General features: G+C 35.0%; 1 protein-coding gene across 2 annotated transcripts; it reads left to right on the top strand.

Moving 5' to 3' along the window:
• The first annotated feature begins 20 nt into the window (after positions 1–20).
• On the top strand, positions 21–18380 carry ZRANB2 (zinc finger RANBP2-type containing 2). 2 transcript variants are annotated; one of them, XM_063624048.1, is made up of 10 exons: positions 21–415; positions 2645–2697; positions 2788–2896; positions 4482–4564; positions 9120–9196; positions 9421–9555; positions 10679–10848; positions 12306–12392; positions 14734–14892; positions 16531–18380. In XM_063624048.1, the coding sequence occupies exons 1-10, from the start codon at positions 360–362 to the stop codon at positions 16592–16594; spliced, it is 993 nt and encodes a 330-aa protein (XP_063480118.1). In that variant the 5' UTR covers positions 21–359; the 3' UTR covers positions 16595–18380. The 2 variants fall into 2 exon arrangements, with proteins under 2 accessions (XP_063480118.1, XP_063480119.1); XM_063624049.1 differs by having other exon boundaries at positions 197–415; positions 14740–14892.
• The last annotated feature ends 7168 nt before the right edge of the window (positions 18381–25548 follow it).

Raw genomic sequence — 25548 nt, 5'->3', positions numbered from 1 at the left:
CCACCTATGGAAGCGGAAGTACTTTACTCTTGGGTCCTCCCACCTGTAGGGGGCTCTCCGAGGCTTCTAGTGCCACGAAGGCCTCCCGCCTGGGTTGTCCTTATGGCGCCTGTGAGTTTAGTCCTAGAAGAGATATTTGTATTTTAACTTTTCCATCTAACAAACAGTAGCACAGGCATCTTAGTCTGGACAACAACATACGAGCTGAATTCCTGGCCAGTTCCCTCATTATCAAACCCTGACGCAGTAGCAGGCGCGAGTCAGGCAGTGTGGGGACAGCCCCGAGTTGCCGAAAGTCCCCGGCCCGCTTTCCTCCTGTGAAGACGTAGCTGAGGGTGGCTGTGCTGGTGGCGTTCAAGATGTCGACCAAGAATTTCCGAGTCAGTGACGGGGACTGGATCTGCCCTGACAAAAAGTGAGTTCAAGAAGGGTCCTGAATTGGGACGGAGTTTGTTAATGGAAGCTTTCCCAGGTCCGTTCGGCATTTTCCTTTTTTATGATTTTCTGTGCCTTAAGACGGGTTGAGGCGGCGAACCGCCAGTTCCCGGGCGGGAAGAAGGCTCCCAATCTCCTCACGAGAGAGGTCTTTCTGGGAGCCTTTGTTCTAGATAGGTCTTCAGCGTTTCCTCGACATTCTCTCTCCAAGGTAGCCTCTCTTTTTAGAGTGCGCGATGGCCTACCTTTTTGCCCCCACACCCCACCCCCGCCCCGGCCAGGTTTCAGCGATAGGAAATCTCTCCGGTCAGGCCAGCTCGGTGTTGGATCTCCCCCACGTGACTTTTCCCTGCACAACTTTATTCTTGTTTACGGAAAATACTGCTTTCTCGCACTCGTCCTTTGGCCTCTTACAGTTCACCTTGTTTTGTATTTTTACTCAAACTTTTCCTCTATACTATTTTTCTCTTTTCCCCAAGCTCTACCCTCTTTGGTTTGGGAAATTCTGACATTTTCTTTGTGGATCATTTCTCCACAAGAATTGGACTTTTCTCCTCCTTAGAGCCGAAAAGGAGGGAAGAGGCCTGTGTTTTTGCCTACTCAGCCCTGAAGATGCTTGCAGCAGAGAAGCATGTGTGTTAGTGGCTCTGCTTTTTGACGTTGTTGCCAAAGCCAATGTACTCTACTAAATTGTTAATCAGACTTTTTTTGAAGGGTACACAAATAGGTGTATCTATTAGGAAATAACATGGAAAATAATTTAATGTACAACTCATGTTCACATAAAAGCCTTTGATTTATTGTACCTAAGTTAGCCACAAATAAAGAGGTTTTGATTGTAAAGAGCAAAAACTTTGAAACAAACCTGGGTTTAGTTGAAATTCTATTATTTAACTGCTAAAAAAGGAATAGAATTGCTTTTTTATGAAAACATGAAATAACATGGATAGGGTGTGTGAACAATGACGTGTAGCAAATTCTAATTGGTAGCTATTGATAGTAATTTGATATTAAGATGATGGGAAGGAGTAGTTCAAGCCTAACAAATGATACTGAATAGAACCAAGTTATATGGTATGGATAGTATTGCTCTGAGTGGTAAGATATTATTGAAAACGTTCAAAAGATTTAGAACAACAACTTCTGACTTTATTGTTACCGGTGAAATAATGTGCTTTTGTCAGTGTCTTTAATGACAGCACACCCAGAAGTAGGACTCTCAAGGAGAGTGCATTTCAACTCATTTACAGATATATGAATAGAATGTTGCTTGTACAATATGTTTAAATGCAGGATAAACTTTCAGACTATATTTTCCATGCTTAATGGAGTTAAAAGGAATATTTTTAGGGGAAAAACTTAGTCTAAATATTTAGAGTGTTTCACTTTAGTGTCATCCCATACTTCACATCTGTACTGTATTCTAGTATAATGCCTTAAAAATCAGCTTTTTAAAGTCTAGGCATTCCATGTCATTCAGAGCATTTAACATACTTTTACCAATATACACGTGCACTTCTAAGATCGTATAAGCGAACCAGTAATTCTTAAGGTTTGAGTTTGTTGAGTATAAGCATAAAGTCATACTGTACTACATGTGTTGAGATGATTGGTTTTGGTGGTTGTGTCATTTTTTTCAGCTAAGTCTCAGAGGTTTGAGAAATGCCCTGTAAAACTGAGTTTTCTTACAATTATTGAACCTTTTTGTATTTTTAGTCAGTACAACCTATCGTATTTGGTTCCTTACCATCCTACCTACTACCTGTAAAAAGACAATTTCATTAAGATCCGTGAAGCCCTCCTTGATTTATAAGTTTTTTTCCTCATTGGTCCACCCCTAGGGTTTAAAACTCCCTGGTAGCTTGTAAGGAATTACTGAAGCGGAGTTAACGCTCACTTTCAACTTTGTAAAGAGATTATAACTAATGATAAGTGCTAATGTGAGGACTTGAGGCAGAGATCCTAAGTAACTTAACCAAGATCACATAACTGGTAAATGGAAGATTGGGATATCTTACTCTGAATTTGTGACTCCAATCTAGTATTTTTTCCCCCAGTAAATTGTGAGGTGTTTTTTGTTGGTAACATTGACATTAACATGACTAAGATGGATTAGAAGTTATGAATTCCAGATATGTAGTGAGGACAAGTTAAAATGTAAAATTTTACAAATTTAAATTTTTATAAATGCTTTTTATTTTGTTTTCAGATGTGGAAATGTAAACTTTGCTAGAAGAACCAGCTGTAATCGATGTGGTCGGGGTAAGTATTTACAGAAGATTCTATTTATACTATATATGTATCATTTGTTTATTTCTCCAGGTTCATATTGCATGATTTTTCTGTTTTCAGAGAAAACAACTGAGGCCAAGATGATGAAAGCTGGGGGCACTGAAATAGGAAAGACACTTGCAGAAAAGAGCCGAGGCCTATTTAGTGCTAATGACTGGCAATGTAAAACGTATGTTTTTTAAATTATTGTCTGCTCTTTCTTCCAAAATAATAGATCTGGCCACTACTTGTTTATATTACAGCTCTTATTAGTCACATTGACAAGCCAGGGTAACCTTTTAAATCCAAGGTATCGTTATTCAGTCTCATCTTTAAGTATAGTATAAAGAAGTTTTAAATTATTCTTTGCATTTTTTAATGGTAATAGTTGTCACTATGATTATGTATACCAGTAAACAAATACTTATGGTAAGCTTAAAACCAATTGGTTTTAATTGAGGGGTGGTGGTACTTAAAAGTACTAAGGCCTATTTCTTCCTTTATTGAAAAATCCCTGCAATTTTTAGACTGTATAGTTAGTGTGAAATACACCACAAAACTCATTTTGCCTATTTACAAAATAATGTTAGATTCATAAGTTGTGTGCCATAAGTAATTATGTCTAATTATAGGTAGGTTTCTTAATGATTTTTATTTTCAGGCTTAGATTTAATTCTTTATTGACTTTTCCAACTTCCATCTTTTCCCTATGCAGATGAATCCTGTGTGTATGAAAGAGAACTAAATCAAAAAAGTATTAAATAAATTTCTCTTTTTGTTTGTATTTTTTGTTTGGTGTTTTTTTGTTTTTGGGACAAGGTCCCACTCAGTCACGCAGGCTGGAGTGCATTGGGGCGATCTCAGTTCACTGTAACCTCTACCTCCCAGGCTCAAGCAATCCTCTCACCTCAGCCTCCTTAGTAGCTGGGACCACAGGCCCGCGCCACCATGCCTGGCTCTTTTTTTTATATGTTTGGTAGAGACAAGGTTTTACCATGTTGCCGAGGATGGCCTCGAACTCCTGAGCTCAAGCATTCTGCCTGCCTTGGCCTCCCAAAGTGCTAGGATTACAGGCGAGGCATGAGCCGCTATTCCCGACCCTAAAGTCCTAAATAAATTTCTGATCCTCTGGATTATAAATTTGTGTTGGAAAAGTTTCCAGCAACAGATTTGGTATGCTTTGGAATTCAGTGCTTGAACTGATAACTCAAAAAAATAAATTAACATTATTTATAGGGTATAACCATACTCTTTAAGGTGTATTCAAAGACTGAGAAATTAGTGGAGCCTTTAATTTAAAGTTATATATTTTCATAAGGCATCAGAATTTCTATACAAGTTCAGTATCAGTTACCTGAAATGTTTGTGGGTTCAGCATCCCTAATCTGAAAATCTGAAATGCTCCAGTGAGCATTTCTGTTGAATGTCATGTCCTCTCTCAAAAAGTTTTAGATTTTGGAACGTTTTGGATTTTGGATTTGTGGATTACTGATACTCGACCTGTGGTTATAATTTGTCATTTACTTCTCAAAATGACAGAGGCACTCTTCATACTATATAAATTTTGCTTCTCTGCTTAAATGATTCAGTCTGTTGTTGGAACCCACATTTACTCATCAGACCATTGTACATTTTCTTTGTTTACATTACCACTTAATAAACATTTCTTTGACAGTGGTTTCATCTTAGTTTTTATTTTAAAATTCTAAAATATCTAAAAATTTGATATTCATCTATATTATAGCCTACTAATTTGGTATTTTTCACTTCTAAAGTTGCAGCAATGTGAATTGGGCCAGAAGATCAGAGTGTAATATGTGTAATACTCCAAAGTATGCTAAATTAGAAGAAAGAACAGGTATGATAAAACCACATTGTAACTAAGTGATTTTTTTTAAGCACTAAATATTGAAACAATAATTGTATCACCTTCGAGTAAGAGCCACAGTAAGTGAGGATTCTGTTTATTCTGCCCTGAATGTTTCTTACTGGGATTTTTCCCCCCCATACACACATACAAATCTTTTGTTTCTCACAATTTATAAAATAACAGTGTTAGGGACCTTTATCCTAACAAGGAGGGACATAAGAATACTTTTAGAAATATTCTCCTCCTCTCCCTTTCACTTGTTTGCGTGTTTGTTACTAGTGATGATATAATAATATCATTTTTAAATTCTTTTGATAGCCTGCTGTGACTTAAAGGGCAAAGCCACACCATTTAAAGTGTTCTTCTAAAGCTTTGGCAATAATTCTGAAACTTAGCTATGTGCTAGATCATCTGAAAAACTTTTTAAAATACAGATTGCAAAGTGCAGAACTGTTAAAGTTATTTGGCAGTAGGTTTCCAAAATCTGCAGGTTTTTTGGATGGTGTTTGATAATCATTGGCCTAAATAATAATTGATCACTGGCTTTGTGTGTTGTTACTGGTGAAATGAAGATGTTTACCTAATAGCATATAGTTTTTCCATTATCGCCAATTAGCCCAACCACATTATCTGTTTACTTAAAATCTGATTTTGTTGTTCAACTGCTTATATGTTACATGATCAAAGGATTCCTTCTATATCTAGTCACCCTGTCAGCCTTAGGCTTGGTGAACTGCCTCCCTGTTTTCTTTGTCTCTCTAACTTTAGGCCATTTTGTTTGTCTGTTTAGTTTCTAGGGATCAGAGGGCCACTGTTGAATCTTTTTGACCTAGCTCTCCCAGACTTCAGCAGAAATTCTACTTTTATTCCCCCCACCCCTTTTTTAAAAATTATATTCTCATATGTGAGAACATTATAATGTCCTTGATCCCCCCCACTCCCCGGCCCAACTGCCATTTTCAACCCTCAAATCCTACCTTATTCTTAGGAAGTGATTTTGGCTTTCCAGTGATTGGGTAAGTTAAGGCCTTCTGACAAGGATCTCGTTTTTTTCTTCCTCAGCTAAGGTATGCACCGCACCTCCTCCACCCCCCCCCCGCCCCCCTCCGTTTGATTGATTGTTTATTCTGTCTCCTTTGCAGGTTTCTCTTCTTTTGGCCACTTATGTTGGGATTCTTTGCAGCCATCCCCGGCCCTCTTTCTTTCCTCTATTTTCTTGGTGTTGTCTTCTAAGCCCAAAGTTTAAGTAACTTTGCCGTGATACTCAAGTTTATGTCTCCAGCTCAGACTTCTTTGACCCATATATCCAGCTGCCTATTCAACATTGCCATGCAAATGTCAAACTCATTATATTCAAACTGAATTTGTGATTTTACCCCTGGGATCTGACCCTCTTCCAATGATCTCTTTCTCATGATTAGTACCACTCACCATACATTTATTACATAAGCTGGAAATCTGGATGTCCTTCTTAGCCTAAATAGCTCTTTCTTGATATCTCCCATACCCCAAAAATTCTTTTCCATTACCACCCTAGGCAAAGATATTACTATGTTTTGTGGAAAAATAGCCACGTAGCTGGTTTCTACATATTTTTATTTCCAAATTTAAAACCCTTTATTAAAAAACCCATTTTTTTTTTTATTTTTTTTTTTTTTTTTTTTTTTTTGAGGCGGAGTCTCGCTCTGTCGCCCAGGCTGGAGTGCAGTGGCGCAATCTCGGCTCACTGCAAGCTCCGCCTCCCGGGTTCACGCCATTCTCCTGCCTCAGCCTCTCCGAGTAGCTGGGACTACAGGCGCCCGCCACCACGCCCGGCTAATTTTTTGTATTTTTTTAGTGGAGACGGGGTTTCACTGTGGTCTCGATCTCCTGACCTCGTGATCCGCCCGCCTCGGCCTCCCAAAGTGCTGGGATTACAAGCGTGAGCCACCGCGCCCGGCCTAAAAAACCCATTTTGATTGCTTTTAGGATAAAGTCTAAAATCTTTTTAACAGTTTCAAAACTTAAAAAAACTTTTGACCTATTTCCTGACTCCTTTATAGTTTCATTATCACAAGAACTATAGTTTAACAGAGAAGTAAGCAAATTTTATATTGATAGCTTCTCACTTTTCTTATTGTCATTTTTCAGTCATTGTGGTGTCTTGAACGTTTCTCACTTTCCTTGCTACAAGTATTTGTCTTTGCTGGTAACAGTTGAAGGTGTGAAATAACTTACTCTGTTGCTTTCCACTTTCTTTTGGCTATTTATAATAAAGCAGTGCAGTTCAGGGAGCATTTCCTAAGCATGAGACAGGATATGAATTAAAGAGAATGTGATTCACTACCTCTGAAAGATTGCTGGCTTATCCTGCGTAATTCCATCAAATTTTTCAGTAATTTACTTCTTCTGTTTCAGGATTTAGGATTATTTTTGTTTTTGTCAGCTTTTTAAAAAAAAAAAAAAACCATTAAAGATAATGGCATAAAAACAAACAGTACATTGTGATTTTTATTCTTTTGGATTCTTTCCTTAGAATAAGTTCTCAGGAGTTGAATTAATTGTTCAGAGTGTAGAATCACAGTTTTCCTGTTAGTGTCTTAGTTCTTCCTTTGAAGTACATGTTATATTCATCCCCCTTTCCCGCTTTTTTTCCGTCGTCACAATCTTGATCCAAACATTCATTTTAAACCTGTGTTTGATTCTTTCCTGGCCCTTGTTCAGCTTTTTACATTATACTGTGAGACAAATTTGAAAATACATTCATTGTAAGACTTACTAAAGTCTACGGAAATTCTTGGTTGCTTTCTAAAGCTTTCCATAGAAATTCAAATTCGTTAGATGATTCCAGAATTGTGTTTTCTGTATTCATTCCTTGAAGACATTTGTAGGCCACTGTGCAAGGTGCTGGGGATACCTAGGTGAGCAAAATAGTCTTACAGCACCAAAGATTAATGAAGTCCTCTTTAGGAAAGCTATGCTTAAGCTAAGAAGTGAAAGATGAGTTACCTGAGTAATGGATTAAACCCTCTTCTGTTTGTGGAGAAGTAATTAGGAGAGGTGGCGGCAAGAATGGAAATAAAACCAATTTATACAGCATTATCTGAAGTGCTTTAAATTAGTAGAATGAAGGAAACATACATGTCATTCTATTGATTCCAGTATCTCAGGTATTCAGTGAAAATGGTACGCTTCAGTTTTTTCATGATAGGGAGCTAGTGTATTTTCCATTTATACAGAGTTAATGAGCTAGATTTATGTTGTATGGGTTCATACGACATACCTTACTAATGTCTTTGTTGTCAACAGACTATTTTGCTGCCTCTTAAAATAATTTTATTTACATACTTTTGAAAAATTAACTACATGAGTTATAGTTCACTTTCTAATTTTACTATATTTTTGAGCTTTCCATATTTGTCATATTACTTTTCAGTTTTTTCCTATGTAAATTATTTCCCATTTAGATCCCATGTATGTTTAAAAATATTTTTATTAACTGCCTAGTATTTTGAAGTTTTCACTAGTACAAAGTATAATGAAGAAAAGATGTTATATTAGTGTGGGTTTTTTTCAGAAAGTGAAATTTTAAAAATATTTTTTAAATACGATAGGCAAATTTTAAGTTACAAGTCCTAATTTTTATAAAATATTTTTATTATAAATCTATTTAATATTTTGCTGATGAATGAAGTCCCTAAGTCTGGAAATCACTGGACTTATGTACTGATACTGCTGTGGAGTATGTGACCAGTTAGATTGTATTATTCTTGATCAACACATACCTCTTTAATTTTCAACAGGAGACTTTTTCAAAATATGTCAGCTCACTTTTCCTAAAACTAGCTCATTTTCTTTAATTCCAGTCTCTCCTTTAAGCTTATGTCAGAGACCTGCCAATTGAATTGTATACATTGGTTGTGACATGAGAGAATAGTGGTTTGCTAATCTCAACTACTTTTTAATAGAATCATTTAATTTCAAAATTTACTGGGTACTTCAGAGAACCTGTGTGACTTTTACCTATGTGTTAAAATCAATTAAGCCAGGGCCAAAGGATGGCCTTTATTGTGTTACTGTGTTTGTGTAATTAGGAATTTTCCAAGCTCTAATAAGGCCCGCTACATTTTAAAGTAGCAAAATTTCAGTGTATCAGAAGATTCCAGACTATTCTCAGTTGGTAAACAGTGGAATTTAATGCTTGGTTGTTACTGAGCCCACTCTTCCCAGAAGAATTATGATAAACTGTAGAGGAAAGTCCTTTAAAACTCGGTTATAGCAGAAGTTTGAGATGTTTTCCAGCAATACTTTCTACGAATTAAATAAGTCATGGAGGACAATTTGGAATTGAAAAGAGCTAGAAGTATAGCCATATATGACGTTCCAACTAAGTTCTCTGTATTTTCTGTGGTGATTTTTAATATGCTTTCTGAAAGACTAGTAATTAGACGGGTAGGCAGGCGGTGTTGGTTAGATGTTTTTTGTTGTCTGGAGATTTGGGCATGATGTGTTTATTATTTAAATGAATTGTCATAGGGTAACAATTTGTGCCCTCTTTTTTAAGGATATGGTGGTGGTTTTAATGAAAGAGAAAATGTTGAATATATAGAAAGAGAAGAATCTGATGGTGAATATGATGAGGTAAGCTATATATTGGTGTTCAGGTTGAATATGAATTAGAAAAACATAGAAAAAATTCTTAAATGCAAAGGAAAACAAACATTTTATTTTTTTAAGTGCAGTTTGAGTCTTCAGCAACTGATCATTTTCAGGAAATCATAAATATCTAAAAATAATTTTTTAGAAAATGTATTCAGTTTAATGCATTATCAACTGACAAGTATTTTGAAATTGTTTTTCTCTAGTTTGGACGTAAAAAGAAAAAATACAGAGGGAAAGCAGTTGGTCCTGCATCTATATTAAAGGAAGTTGAAGATAAAGAATCAGAGGGAGAAGAAGAGGATGAGGATGAAGATCTTTCTAAATATAAATTAGATGAGGTGAACAATTTTCTTGTCCTATTTCCCTTTTGTCTTATTTGAGTTATACCATAACATGAATGCTTTTGACAGCCTCAGACACTTGGTGAAAATATATTCTGTGTTTGCATTTGTTCTCACAAAGGTTTTGGATTTCCACTCTGCCAAGTACTATTTGTCCTTGGAACACTACTGTTCTGGAGATACAGTAGTGACCGAAACAGAACCACTTTTCTCTAACTCAGTTCTAGAGGAGGAAAGATATAAATAGATAATTTTGATAGCAATAACGTTATGAAGACACATGATGTGATAACAGTTTAAAAGCAACTTTGGTTTTTGCTGATGGATAATGTCTAAGGAGGTGAAGTTTGAGCTGAAACTTGAATGATAGGAAGGAGCCAGCAATAAGAGCTGAGGTGAGAGCACATTTAGGCAGAGAAAAGCAAATACAGGTTCCCTAAATAGGAGATAAGCCAGCAGCCTTCAGAAATACCGTACATAGGCCAGTATAGTTAGAGCAGAGGGGAGAATGAGATGAGGGGGACAGCACACATTTCAGGTCCGGTGATACTTGTTCTGTCAGGCCAGAGTGTAAGTTTTATGCTATGTTAAGGGTACCTTAGAGCCTGATCATAAGAGGTCTTGGAATGCAACTAAAGAAATAATAAGCCAGTTTTTAAGAAAAAAGTGAGATGTATTTATCTGTCCTGTGTTTCAGAGTGATGACTGTCAGTATATTGAGATATTAGAGAGGCAGAATGGATCTTCAGATTTGAGGAGAGCAGCTAAGAGGTTACTATAATATGCTAGAGAATAAGGAACAAAGTTTCTAACTAAGACTAAGGATGGTGGATTCAATGACTTTTAAGGAGGTGGACTTGAAAATTCTTGGGTGATGCATATGTGTGACAGAAAAAGTGTGTATGGCCTCCAGCTTTATGTCTGTGCAATACCTGAGACAAAGTTGTCAAGTCTCTTTATTTGAGATGAGTTTAGTAGGTGAATTTTAGAATTCAGAATGAATTTGCTGAGATACCTGTGATATATGCATATGGAGGTGCTCAGTACACTTTACTGTTTTATCTTTCCTGCTAGGTAACACTAATATCTAAATGTCTAATTATAATTGAATTTTTGTTAGGATGAGGATGAAGATGATGCTGATCTCTCAAAATATAATCTTGATGCCAGTGAAGAAGAAGATAGTAATAAAAAGAAATCTAATAGACGAAGTCGCTCAAAGTCTCGATCTTCACATTCACGATCTTCATCACGCTCATCCTCCCCCTCAAGTTCAAGGTCTAGGTCCAGGTAAACGGGTACAGGTCAAGGGTAACACCAGTCAAAATGTCAGTATCTAACTTTTTTATTTATAAATTTTGTTTTTCTTGACGAAATAAACTTTTAAAAATTTAATTCAAATCAACTTTTAAAATAATTTTTCAGCTTAGTACCATACAGTTGTTGTCCAGTATTTTTAGAAAAGTAAAGTCTTAGCATGAAACTTCCTTAACCTATTTTAGCCTCATGCTTTTGACCAAAATAGACTTAAAAACCGAATTAAATTTTTATATACACTTATATTTAATTAATCTAAAGAGATAGCTTACATTTAGAAATTAACTAAAGGGAAGATCTGTATTTTCATTCAAGATGTTAAAGGCTAGCGCAGAAATTTTCTAGGCATTAATTAAATCATTGCTTATTACATAATGTTTTAATAGTTTGCTTTGATATCAGTATTCTGAATAAAGGAGCAAATTCAGCCATATTAGTTCTATTGACTTCATGCTCATAATTTTGAGAAGTCCAGGAGTAAACTAAAACTCATTTGGTGTACTTGAATATTCTTTGTTTGTTGGTGTAAAATACGTAATCTCTGATTTTATAGTTAACAATAAAAATAAAATTTTAGGTGAGTGAAAGCAGTGATTTAAATTTAACAGTGTCCTCTTGAAAAACCTTAATCACAGTTAAGTGATGGCATGGGCAATGAATTTTAATCATATTTAGGAATAAAATACTAGCTATTAGTGTATAACAGTTAGATATATGTTAATTGAGCACTACAAAGCCTGAAAGCTTAACAAAGTGGGGTTATAACTAGTAAGTTTTTGGTAAAAAATGTAGTGATCTTTTTCTACAGGTTATTATTATAAGGGACAAATTATAGTTGTAAATTAGATTATTGAATTTTGTGAGTTTTTAAATCTGTATGAACCATGTCTCCCCTTGTGTCATATCTTCCAATAATATAGTTACCTAACAATGATAGAATTATACATTTTCCCTTTAATTCTCTAAGCATTGAGTAAACAGAAAAATATAGGGATGAAATACACACATGCCAACATTCAAAACTTTGTACTAACTAGAAACAAAAATAGAAGGGGATTTATAAAGGAAAATGATGGAGACATTTTAGAGAAATTAAGTATAAACTGCAACATTATGTTTTCTTGGATGTATTCTGGGTAGCTTCTAGTTACTTGTAAACAGAAAATATTCATTGTTTTTGTAATAAAGTGATAATGTTTTATTTTATAGTTGAGTGGCTTTAGGGTAATTTAATCACTTGGAAAGTGATTTTTTGAAATTACCTTTTGTTACTAAATCTTATTTAAAATACTATGTTTTGAAAGTATGTATCTTGTATAGTTACCTTTTTATATGAAAATGAACTCTAATATATATCTTTCTTTCAGTGTTCATATCACAAAGCTCAATTAAGTGGTCCTGGAAAAAAAAATCCTTCCATGTTGTTCCAGGTCCCGTTCAAGAAGTTCTTCCAGTTCGCAGTCAAGATCTCGTTCCAGTTCCAGAGAACGTTCGAGATCTCGTGGGTCGAAATCAAGGTGAATGAGGTAGCATCTCTCTGTAAAGCAGAGAGAAAAATATTTAAAGGCTGCAGAAGGTGTTGCTGCTTTTTTTCCCCTTATTTTGCTTCTACTTGTCGATTTTATTTTAGCATTAGAAAACTAATGCACTTGCCTCAGCTTAATTTTCTCACCATGAAATGTTTCCATTGCCAGCAGTGTGCCAAGACATTCCCATGATTGAAATCAGGTGGCTATTTTGCAATATGCAGCGTTTATTATTTTGGCACTAAGATGTGATGAAGTAGGAAGATGAAGCCAAGTCTTATTGACACATTTCTAGTATATTAAGATTATATATGGCCAGGCACAGTGATTCATGCCTATAATCCCAGCACTTTGGGAAGCTGAGGTGGGAGGATCACTTGAGGCCAGGAGTTCAAGGTTGTAGTGAACCTTGATCACAGCACTGTAATCCAGCCTGGGTGACAGAGGAGTGTCTCAAAAAAAAAAAAAAAAAAAAAAAAATTAATATTAGTTCAAATAAAATTACATACGTAAAAGAAAAATTTTCTGCATTATTAAAAGGAAGAAAAATAACCCTGCCTCAAAACAGGTCCTGTTTTGCACGGCGGTTGTTTCAATATTTTCAGAAACAAATTTGCCATTTATATCAGATAAAGTTACTAGAGAGTACTGAATACACATTTTCCTTTCTAATTTTACACACAGTATTATTTATACAGCACAAAACACTCAATCAGGAAGTATAGTTGGTTAGTTGAGATAGGATGTGGTCTTAAGTAGTAGACAGTGTTGTAAACTTTCAGGTTGCATATAGTCACATCTATAGAGGGAAACATAATTTGAAAGATGCTCTTTAAGGAAATTTTTCTGTATGTAGTCAAAATATGCTCTCTTCGTTTTTAAGTTAATTTATGATGACCTACTAAAGGCATCTAAAAAATAAGAAAATGAAATTCCATATTTGTGGAAATTCATACTGAAGTCTAACCGTGGCTCTTTTGGTAAAAGTATTTGCTGCTTTGAATCAAATTTAGCATTAAAGGGCTGCCACAGTGTAATCATGTTAAGGAGAAAAGAATGATGTGCACACTTGCATTATAAGCCAATAAGAAATAGATAACAAGACCAGGCTCAGTGGCTCATGCCTGTAATGCCAATACCTTGGGAGGCCAAGGTGGGAGGACTGCTTGAGCCCAGGAGTTTGAGACGAGTCTGGGCAACATAGTGAGACCTCGTCTACTAAAAATAAAAAAACAGCCAGGCGTGGTGGTGTGTTCCTGTAGGCTGAGGTGGAAGGATCACTGTAGCCCTGGAGATTAAGGGTACAGTGAGCCATGCTTATGCTACTGCACCACAGCCTGGGGAACAGGGCAAGACCCTGTCTCAAAAAAAAAAAAAAAAAAGAATAGAAGTAGAGAGCAAATTATTTTTTATTGTTACCATTACTTAGTAACAATATTTAAGCGCTTTATGGGTAAAAATCCTTAAGTTCTGGTATTCCCTTTGGGAACCATCATAATTAAGGTTTACAGAACAGCCTTCATATTCTTCCCAAACATTTTTTCATTGCTTGTAACTTTCCAAAGAATTCTCCTTTTGGGCTTTCTGGTTTTATTTTAAGCCCAAAGGTGAATTTTTTGGGAAGTTTGAGCTAAATTCCTTCAACCAAAATATACAAGTGAAGAAAAAAAATTTGTATTTAAACATTCGCACATTTACTTCTACCTGAAGCATGTGAATGTCAACACTTCATATTTCATAAGTAGTGGGTTTTCATAAAAATAAATATTGTAAATATAAATCATCTTAAAGTTACTTTTTATTTCTTCTTGAATATTTAGCAGTTTAGTACAGTTACTAGTCTTTTGTTGCTGTGCCATATACCTGGTTTTTCCATAACAGTTTAATGAGTTGAATAATTCCACATGGAATTATGTTTATTTTCTTCAGGAAGTGGTATATAAGATACGTATTTTATCCTCAAATGGAAGGATGTAGTTTCTAAACATAAAGTCCTATTAATGCAGTTACCTGCTGATTTTATAATACTATAATATTTGTGTATACCTGGGAAAGCCTTAAGAAGAGTTTTAAATTCTATTTTGATATAGTAAGCAGGGTTTTAATTACACATGATAGAATTTTAAAGAGACAAAATTAAAATAATGTTTAAGTAGAATGTTTTCGTGGTTGATCCAGAAGTCTTCTGTTGAATAAGCAGTAAGTATTCTTCCTTATAAAATTTTCATAGTTGTTATGAATCCTGTTTATTTTTGGAGCTATCTGATAACTAAATAATCTTCCTTATTTCTTCTTTTAATGAAATGTTTGATTTGTTTCTCAATCAATGAAGATCCAGCTCCAGGTCCCACAGGGGCTCTTCTTCCCCACGAAAAAGATCTTATTCAAGTTCATCATCTTCTCCTGAGAGGAACAGAAAGAGAAGTCGTTCTAGATCTTCTTCATCTGGTGATCGCAAAAAAAGACGAACAAGATCACGGTCACCCGAAAGGTTTGGGTTTCTGTAGAAATAAGAATGGGTGTTCTTAAGTGTGTTTAATAGATAAAGTAAACTTTCCTAGTCAAGGGTTAGATTTTTATTATCTCTTGTGTTCCAACTTTCTACTTTTCAACTTTGAACTTCAAAAAAACATTACTTTGTTTATCCTTCATACTTTGATCAGGTTGTTTAGAATTGTAGATCAAACCATTCTTTGATCATTTTATTGTTTAAATTTTTATTTCCATTTATAATTTTTATAGCCAACTCTCGGTTATTTCTGTCTTTTGAGATTGCAATTCAGAAGCTATATGTCGAAGTAATTTATGAGTTGACTTTTATACTTAGGCTTCTTTAAATACTAATAGTCAAGAATTCTAGAGCATCTAATAAAAAATTAACTTTCAGATCATTGGGAATCTGTCCTCATTTAAATATGTGTAAATGCATTTCCACAGCAAATTGCTTCATGCCCTTTGTCTATGAGGAAATTATTCCTTGTAGCTAATACATTTTTCGTTTTGCAGTCCAAATCTTTTTTGAGAAAGGCCTATATTAGGTTACTTTATCTGTACTGACACTTTTAATATTGGAAGAGTGCAACTGTCATCTGTCAGCCTTTTCTGCAACAGGCTGATTACTCAGTTTCATTAATTTTCTCTTTGTTCTCAATTATATAGTCATTTTAATGGCTTTATTTGTAGTCTTTGCAAATTTTTCATATTTTATTAGCTTGTGAAAATAAAGATTATGTAAAGTCTATTAATTGCTGGGTTCAGTGGTAGGATTATCTCATGATTCCTACTTGTACAGAATGATTAGTTTTGCTTCTTCACATTTTGGAGTTTAGATGTTAAGATTACACACAGTCTTGTTTCTCTGCATTTGTTTCTTTGTAAAAAAAAATTACTCTGTTTTGAGTGGAATTCATTCTGTTGCTTTCTTACCACTTCTGCAAATTTTTATCTTAGCCACATATAATCCCCCTAGTTTGTTGTCATCTAAACTTAATGAACATGTTCTCTATTCCATAAGCCAGGTGATTGGTGAAAACACTAAACAACCCTGAGCCCAGGGCCAACCCCTACGGAACACCACTACTTTACCCAGGTTGATATTGACTTATTCATACTAGCTGCATGAATATAACCCTATAGCAAATTGTACAATCATCTTGTGTGACCTAGATTTCCAAAACTTATTTATGAATATATTTTCTCATACACAGAAGCCTTGCTGTATCTTTTTTACATAATAGACTTCTTACACTTTCTACACCGTGTCACAGGGATTGGTTTAGTCACACTTCCATTACCAAGTTTATATGCTTTTGTTGTACATTTTCTGTAATTTTACACATTTTTGCAAGGCTTTTCTTTGATATCTTAAATAATTGAGAGGTGGCTATATTTTGAAATGAGATTCTTTTGAAATTGTAGAGAATTTTTTATTGTATTTATATGATAACTGGGCTCATATCCAAAGTCTAAACATCAGATAATTTTATGTGTGTAAGTTCCTATCTCAGTTTTTAATTTTTTTGCTAGCATCATGGTACTGAATTTTGTATACTTTCACAGTCTTAAGAATGAATGCTGAAATTTAGCTCTAGCTTACTAGAATGCCTGCTCTCTCCATTATGTCTTACAGACGCCACAGGTCATCTTCTGGATCATCCCATTCTGGTTCCCGTTCAAGTTCAAAAAAGAAATAATGTATTAAAATTTACATCTTAAAAAAATCCAGTACAGTGCATGAAGCATATTTTTAAAGAAGTTGGTGTCTTACTTGGTCAGAAGTGCTAAATCTGCTAGTAGAGGTGCATGCCTTTCATTGCTTTTCAAAACAATACAGCTGTGTTTATTTGTGAAGTTAAAAGTAAATAGCATTTTAAGCCATAATGTCCCAAAATAGATGCTCTGTCATTCATTATTTACAACCATTTGCTTCATTTAAAACCATTTCAGCTATAACAAAGTACTTTGCTTCCTAATTTAAACCCATTTTTGTCATTTCGAAATACATCCTGTCCATTGGCTAAGACAGGATTACCTAGGCTTGCCTGAGCTTTGGGCATGGAGGCAAGACTGGAAACTAGTTGGAAACAACATACTTATGGAAAAGAAAGTCAGCCTGTTTATGCTGTTAACAGATGTCAGAGTGATTCTCACCAAAAAAAAGTTAAACTGTGTTGTAAGCAGCCAACTGTAAATGTCTTTATTTTGAAATTCCCTATGCTAAGGGTGCCTTAAAATCATTGTGTCTCTTTTATCCAGCTTTACTTTTTTGCTCCACATTTAATGCAAAGGATCCTGTGACGTCTACAAGGAGAGAAGTGGGATATATTTTCCTTTCTGACACATAATTTGGGGCAAAAAAGAAAGTCTTAAGAGTTTATCTCTTCTCTACTGATATGGTTGCTTGATAAAGACATCTCAAAATGTTTACCAATGTTTTAAGAAGCTTTGTGTGATATTCTTCCAAATCTAGTTACCAAATATAATATGGTAGAAAAGGCTAAATCATACTTAATGAGCAAATTGAAGTAAGCTTTTAAAGTATATTTCTCTTTTGGTGAAAGGCCAATGGAGACATTGTGAATTTAAGTGAATATTTGCCTCAAGATGTTAACTATAAACACACTGCATACAATTTTCTTCTGAATAACAAGTGAATACTTATCTCTGCATGATGTAAGCAAAAATCATTATTTTTCCTATTCATTTGAAATAAGTTATGGCTTAAAATGCTTTCGGAGTTTATTTCTCAAAATTAAAATCTGGTCACAATGAGCTTCAGTTTGTTTTCTGGTTTAAAAAATAAAAAGGTTTCTCTTAACAGTATTTCCAGTGACAATGCAAGGTAAGTATATCAAAGGAAATCAACAATTGTGCTTTGGGGCTTTTTGTTATGGGATATTGATTTCTTGGTTTTTTTCCATAACGTTGTCTGCTGCAATTTAAATAAAAGTTATGACATTTTAAGATATTTTGTAGACAAACCAAACAAAAATATATGTTTTTACTTTAAAGTGAATGTTTTTCTCTTCAGCTGATCTAAAAATGAAAGCAAAATATCTTATGTAGAAATATTTTGATAATATTTTTACAGTGAGCTTTCCCATGTTTTTATGTCTTAATTTTCTTTGCTGCATTTATGTAGGTTGCACAAGAACTTTTACTCACTTGTAATTGTGCCTCAGACTTTTTGAAAGTCTACCTTCTAAATTGCCCAGATGATCTAGATTCTACATGTTACCATTGGTTTATTCTTGTGCTTTCTGTATTTAAAACTTTGGCTGTACTAAGCAAATGCAAGGTTATAATTTAGCTAATAGTAGTTTACAGACAATTCTGATGATTATGATTTCATTTGGTTTAACTAAGCTGTACTAGTACATTTCATAAGGAAATGATACTGTAGACAAATGTAAATAAAGCCTGTGAGTCAAGCATCAAGTGGTGTTTGTTAGAAATAAACTAGAGATTTTTAAACTCTGATCTAATGTTCATTTTTAAACTAATTACAGTTTTCTGTTACGTTTGATTTGTTAATTGTTTACACTCTTTATATTGACCTACCTTTTATATATGAGTGCTTGGTATTTTAAATTCCAAAGCCATTATCACTGCAACCTCGGAATTTTTAATTTTAACCTTTGTTTTTCTTTTTAAATAGCTCCTAAATTAATTGCTCACTTCTTGCCAGAACATTACATCCCTCATTCCATGTGGTAGAATACCATATCATAGTGTGCTTCCTGAATTACTCTAGAACTGTCACCTTATATAAAGCACTCAACTGTCCACTTAACAGCTAAGGTTTCTTAAGTTTCTATTTGGAATCCTTTCATCTAAACGATATTGAATGATATCTGGTAATAAATGTCCAAGTTTAGAACTAGATCTAAATACAAGATCATCTCTAGGCACAATTACCAAGCTAAATTAGGTCTCTGAAACCATGTCATCGCCCCTTCTTGCTATCTTGTGTACATAGCCAGAGTTGTGGATGTTGGTAAGAAGGTAGGGAATTTCTGCACTTTGCCCCGTTTTTGACATAAGGGTTAAATGTTTTTAAATAGAAATACCCTCATGGCTTTCCTGACCTGGAAATGGTATTTCTATTTCTGGGGGAATTGAGTAGACAGGTTTAACTAAAAGACAGTTTCGTGTGTGTGTGTGTGAGAGAGAGAGAGAGATTTGCAGGCATTATTTACTTCTCCCTATGATCTTGCGAGAGTATATACTCTTGCATATCTTCTGTTTTGCGAAAAGGAGGGTTAAAGCACAGGGAAATTAAAAACTTGCCCAAAGAAGCCACAGGAATAGCAAAGTAGGGATTCACCCCCAAACGTGATGGGAAATTTCAGTATTATGTGTAATAAAAGCCAAAACTCTTTGAGCAAATAAGTGTGAAATTGTTAAGCCTAATGGTCAGATATTTTTTAGTCTGGTAATTTGGTAGAGAATATATAATTTCAGCCTATAGTTAGGGAGGTTAGACAAACACTATTTTGGATAACTTTAGATTTAAAGAAAAGTTGCAAAGATTGTGCAGACAGTTCTCATATGCCCCCACCAAGTTTCTACAGTCAGCATCTCATATTGCCATGTATGTATATTTCTCAAAACCAAAACCAACATTGGTATATTACTGTTAATTACATTACAGATTTTACTTGAATGTTATCATTTTTCCCCTTAAGATATTCCATAATCTAGAGTACCATCTTGTACTATTAATATCTTCCTACTCTCTTCTGTTCTATGACGATTTTTCATTCTTTCCTCATTTTTGATGATTTTGACAATCTTAGAGAGTACTAGCCAGGTATCCTCTAGAATATCCACCACTGCATTCTGTATTTGCCTGGTTTTTCTCACGATTAGATTGGGATTATGGGGTTTTGCAGAGAATACCACAGAGGAAAAGTGTCTTTCTTGTCACTTCCTATGGAGGGTACATCATAACCCTGTGACTTCACTGGGAATGTTAACATTTGTCATTTGGTTAAGGTAGGGTTTGCCCTGATTCACCATTGCAGTTACTGTTTCTCCTTTTACCTACTCTTATTATTTCAAATCAGGTTATACTAAGTGTAGCCCATCATCATGGTAGGACGGAGGAATTAAGTTCCACATCCTTTGGGGTTAGGTATCTACACAGTATTTAGAATTTTTCTATAAGAAAGATTTGTCTCCATTTCTTTTATATATCTACTCAGGTATATTTATTTCATACTTGTTACTTATTTTTCAAATTGGCTTTTGTGACCTTTGATAAGCCTTTATTCTCTGATAGAGGGGAAAGTAGATGGAGAGAGGGAGGGAAGAATTTTTGGAGAGGTATCAAATAGGAGAAAACATGGGGTCTAGAGCCATGACAAGGCGGTGGGGGGTGCCTTCAACATTAAATGAGAGCCTCCACAGTTAATTACAGTATGGCCAAGTTTGTAGTCATTGAGAGTGAGCAGTAAACACTTAATGGGTTTTTTTTTCCCCCAGCCACATTGAACTACCTGGCTGCTTGAGTAAGGGTGTTGTAACATTACACACAGATATAAAACATAAACATGTAGTAATAGTTCTTAAATATTTGTTTAGCAAAATAAAAGGTGCTGGGATAAGAAAAAGGTTGACATTAACTTGGTAAATTCTAAATACTTCAATGCATGATTAAAATGTATCTAAAAAGATTTTGAGGAAAGCTATACAATTTTTTTCAAAGAAAAATACCTAAATTTGAAGCTAAAAATGCATAGGACAACTCCTCCTCTTAACCTCAATTTAGTGCGAGAAAAGCTCTTATAAAGCACAGTTGTACTTAAGTGTCTGTGGGGAATTGGTTCCAGGATCACCCACAGATAACAAAATTTCAAGGGTGCTCAAGTCCCTTATGTAAAACAGCATGGTATTTGCATGTAACCTATGTATATCCTCTCATATATTAAATCATCTCTAGAGTAACCCTAATACAGTGCCACACATCACGTAGATTCAGCATAATACCATGTGGCAAATTCAAGTATTGTCTTTGGGACTTTGTAGGGTTTTCTTTTCCCCTGAATATTTTTAATTTGCAGTTGTTGAGTCCATGGGTGGTGGATACAGAACCCATGAATATAGAGGGCCTGTTGTTCTTCAGGTTAGAGATAAAGCCTCTGATAAAATAGGAACCGTTTTGCCTGAATGAAGAGGCAACTCTTAATGAGCTGACTTGCAGTCTTGAAGGACAAATTTATAGATGAATAAGGCAAGCTAAGGTTATTCTCTTTGCAACACTGAAGATTTGATGCTTTTAGGGAACTAAAAATACCATGGCTGTGGGAAACCTCGGAGAAGGACAGGGAACTTTGTAATAATGCTGTCGGAATTAAACTGGACCACAGTGAATACTGACTACAGAATATTGATAGTTTGAATTCCTAAGTGTTGAACACAGAACAGTGGGATTTTGCACCTACCCTAAAATGAAACATCTGTGACCTGTTATTGGTGAGGTTATCACAAAGGCTAAGTACCTCCAACCTAAAAGTACTAGGAACTAAAGTTTACTTTAATGGGTGTGATGCAGTGGTAGAGTTGTCACTGATACTTGATTACTATCTGGTTCTTCCGCTGACTTCAATTTAGTTCATGGTAACTGAATGACTCGAGACATTCTTTATGCCTAAGTTGTTAACACCTATAAAATGAAAATGACCGTTTCTACCTTGGGAATTATTAGAAATAATGTAGCATATATGTATACAGCAAATATTGGCAGTTTTTATCCCTTCTCCATGTTTACAGATATTTCTCATATATGCACACACATGCACATATATATGCATATATATGTGCATGTGTGTGTATATATTCTCAGATGCCTATTTCCCACTCTTTATAGAGCACCAGATCCATGTATCTAGCTGCCTCCTGTGTATCTCCCTTTAATTAATTAATTTATTTTTTTTGTCAAGATGGGTCTTGCAGTGTTGCACAGGCTGGTCTCGAATTCCTGGACTCAAGCAGTCTTCCTGTCTTGGCCTCCCAAAGTGCTAGGATTATAGGTGTGAGCCACTACGCCTGGCCTGTATCTCCCTTCACATGTCAGACAGGCAATTTTACTGTTGTATTTAAATTCTTCCTAAATCCTCTATTCACCAAACCTGTATCTCATGTTGTATTTCATATTGATAAACATCATTATCAGTAACTTGATAATCCTCTTAGATTTCCTTTTTGTGAACACTACCACTGCTTTGATTTGTAGGCTAGGATATTGTAGTTTCTTCCTAAATGGTCATTTGGCATTTAGTAGGATTTCAGTAGTATTTGCTAAATGAATTTTTTTCACCAAGCATTGATGCTTTCATCACTGATGCTAGAATGCTCTTAACTAACGAGCATTTCATTTCATGTTATTTCTTTGTTTAAACCCTTTCAGTGCCTTTTCATGGCTTTCAGAATTAAACTACAATCCTTATGCATATAGTAAAAAGTTCAGGGTTTTTTTTCAGGACTCACACTACCCCCACCTCCCAATTCTAGCCTGCTTAGGTGCACAGAACGTATACACTAGCTACGTTAACTATGCTGAACTACTAATAGGCTTTCATCTTAGTACAAGTTTCTTATACCTGGGATGCCCTACACATACCCCACTACCATTTCTTTTTTCATTTAGCCTTCATGACTCAATTCAGAACACTAGGATGCCATCCCTGATGCCTCTTCCCTTTCAATGGGAATTGGGTGAAACTCTAAAAGTTTCTCCTTCCCCAGTATGTCTCTCCCTTAGCATAGTGTTTGTCATTATAGCAAGCAGTCAAATGTTTGATGAGGGTCAATTAATATCTGTTAACCTTTCTCAAAGAGGTTTTGATCAGTTGTATTTTTTCCTCATTACTGATAGAATAAATGTTTTATTCTTCGCTGGAAAGCATTCTTTGATTGTGAAAGGAGTTTTTATTCTAAAGTTAAAGCTTTGTAAGACCATTGTGACCGTCATTAAACTTGTGTCAGGAGAAACTTTCATTCTCTTTTTTCTTTTTAAATCTTTATTTTAGAGACAGGGTCTCACTATGTTGGCCAGGCTGGTCTTAAACTCCTAACCTTAAGTGATCCTCCTCCAGCCTCCCAAAGTGCTGGGATTATAGGCGTGAACCACCATGCCGAGCTTTTTTCTGTTTCTTCAGTCCAAGAAGGCCATTTCTTCACAAGCTGAAAAAACTTTGAAGTTATCTGTCCAGCCATACTTCAATGGAGGGTAGAACATGTGAATAAACTTTATTGTCCTCAATTTTCTACTTAAAGTACGCCAACTTATATTTTATTACACACACCTAAGATAGGTGGAGAAAGAGCAGCCTCACTGGCATACATTTTGAAATTAGATTACTTGTATATTACCAAGGACAGAAACACAAACAATTACTATGCTGGAAGTAAGACTTGGGGTCACCTATTGGCTTTCTTCCTAACATGCTGCGTAATCCTCTGCAAAAATATTAACCTAAGGAACCTCACTATGGATTGGTAAATTGAGTTCCCTGTAAATGTATGATCCTGAAGTAAGTATATTGGGGTGCATCATTGGCAAAATAAGGAACAAATCAAAAAGTAGTTTACCTAACTTGGAGGAGCAGATGATAAAGAGTTCAAAATGCTTTGTTAGGTTAAAATACTATGAACAGGCATATCATGTACTAGGTAGAACCGAATTTTATAAGTATAGTTAAAAAGCTTTCAATACAAGAAAATATAAAATACATTATTGCTTGATAACTAGACCAGTAAAGTAGATTTTTACTGATAAATTGTTTGGACATTTATTTTGGCTTATATACATAACACTAACTGTAAATGAGCTATTTCTGTGAAAACACCTAAAAGTCAAAACTAAAATGGAAGTGTTCAGTTTGGATGAAGCAAATCCAGTTAATTATGGTCTATCCTCATATTAACTCTTAGTGACACTGTTACCTCTAATCTAGCTGTTGATTGTGAACCTGTCAAAAATGTTGCGTTTTCAGCAATTATTTCCATGTATCAGAATTCTGATCAGGGAAAACAAATTATCTGTATTATAATTTGAGTAATGTATTAAAGCCTAAGAATTTTAATGTGGTAGCAGCAGCTGTGACACAAGATTCTGTTGCCCTATATCACACTCACAATTATGTCTCCTGTTCGTTATTGATTCCTTAGAATCACAAAAAGGGAAAGGTTAAGGAGAATGTAGTTAATTCTACCGGAAGAAACTACATCAGTATTCTCAGGCTGCACACACAGTACCTGTGGCACTAAAATCTTAGAAGAGTGTTAAGAAGAAAGAAAAAATAGAATAATGAAAATTATGTTTTGTGTTTTTTCCTCATATTAGTGATAATGAAAATGTGTTTAAATTCAGGCCTCCCATACAGTATTGCGTATCAAAGTCTAAGGCAGGTACCTGACCGTGAAAAACTACATTTTGAAGCACTGATAACTGATAAGATAGACATAAAATGTTTAACCTGTAATTTTGGTGAAGCCATTGGAAATTAGCAAACCTACACTATGTTTTCTCTGCATTTGGAGACTATTCATCTGTTAATGTAGATGCAAAAGAAAGTCTTGTTCAAGGACTCCAAAGACATATTTAACACTTAAACATTGAACATGCATTTTAAGCACCACTGCATTCTAGTATCATTGCTTAGTGCCCTTTTGATTGTATTTGCTGGGGCTATTTGAATCAGTATGATCTGTTTTTGTAAAATCCTTAATTGTTTTAATTAGAGGATAAGTTAGCACAGCCCTTTTAGAGGCTAATTTGAGAGTATCTGAAAAATTAGAATATTCACAGTATGAACATTTAAACATACTAGTGAATTATGTTACTGCATGCTAGGTAGTGAACTAACGTTAGATACCTTGATTGAAGCAAGGAGAACAATTCCGATTGCTACTGTGAAGGATATAAAAGGGGTTGGTGTATACTACTCTTAGGACAGTAAGTGTAAGACCTTGGGGTCAGGCAAATTATACTTGGTAACTGAATTCTTAAGAGTTCAGTGCCGGGGGGCTAAGTCTGCTCCTGGATATGATGAGAAGCCAGTGAATGGCTTGGGAAAACAATGTTCTAAGACAGAGTTGTAGAGTTAGAGGACCTGTCATACAAGCCTCGTAAGCCATAGAAGGGAATTTACATGGTATGCGAAGAACAGTTGGAAAATAGTAAACAGTTTGAAGTGACTTAGTTTTAATACAAATTGGCCACTGCTTGGAGAATACATCAGAAAGAACCCTACTGGATGGGAAGGGAATAGTAAGAAGTCTTACTTCAGCAAATTAAAATAACAAATTTATATGATCAAAACAGCACTAAATTTTAGGGTAACTACATGAGAAGAGACCAATAGTGTTTTAAGAAGTTCAAATGTGGAAATTAAAAGAAGTGGAAGTAGGTAATTTGAGCTGTTGTGAGATTCATTCCTCAGTAAATGGTAAAAGTACTATTTAAGTAGACTCTAATAAATCATGGAACTATATTTTAATCTCCATAACCACTAAGAGAATAATAAGGGTATAACAAGTAGTGGGGAAAAATGGAGTAATGAAAATGATTAATACAAATTAGTTTTTTAAGAGATAAAGAATGACAACAGCAAGCCAGTTAAAATCTCTTACCTAGAAGTGG

Source organism: Symphalangus syndactylus, chromosome 12, assembly GCF_028878055.3.
Source record: "Symphalangus syndactylus isolate Jambi chromosome 12, NHGRI_mSymSyn1-v2.1_pri, whole genome shotgun sequence".
Lineage (NCBI taxonomy): Eukaryota > Metazoa > Chordata > Mammalia > Primates > Hylobatidae > Symphalangus > Symphalangus syndactylus.
Note: the sequence above shows the minus strand (reverse complement) of the source record. Positions and strands in the feature narration are given on the sequence as shown.

What these genes read in the sequence shown, in the direction of transcription:
- ZRANB2 (XM_063624048.1), top strand. Translation starts at nt 360, where the DNA reads ATGTCGACCAAGAATTTCCGAGTCAGTGACGGGGACTGGATCTGCCCT. An exon ending in CTGATGGTGAATATGATGAG is followed by an intron (nt 9,197 to 9,420) that starts GTAAGCTATATA and finishes GTTTTTCTCTAG; the next exon opens with TTTGGACGTAAAAAGAAAAA. An exon ending in CTAAATATAAATTAGATGAG is followed by an intron (nt 9,556 to 10,678) that starts GTGAACAATTTT and finishes AATTTTTGTTAG; the next exon opens with GATGAGGATGAAGATGATGC.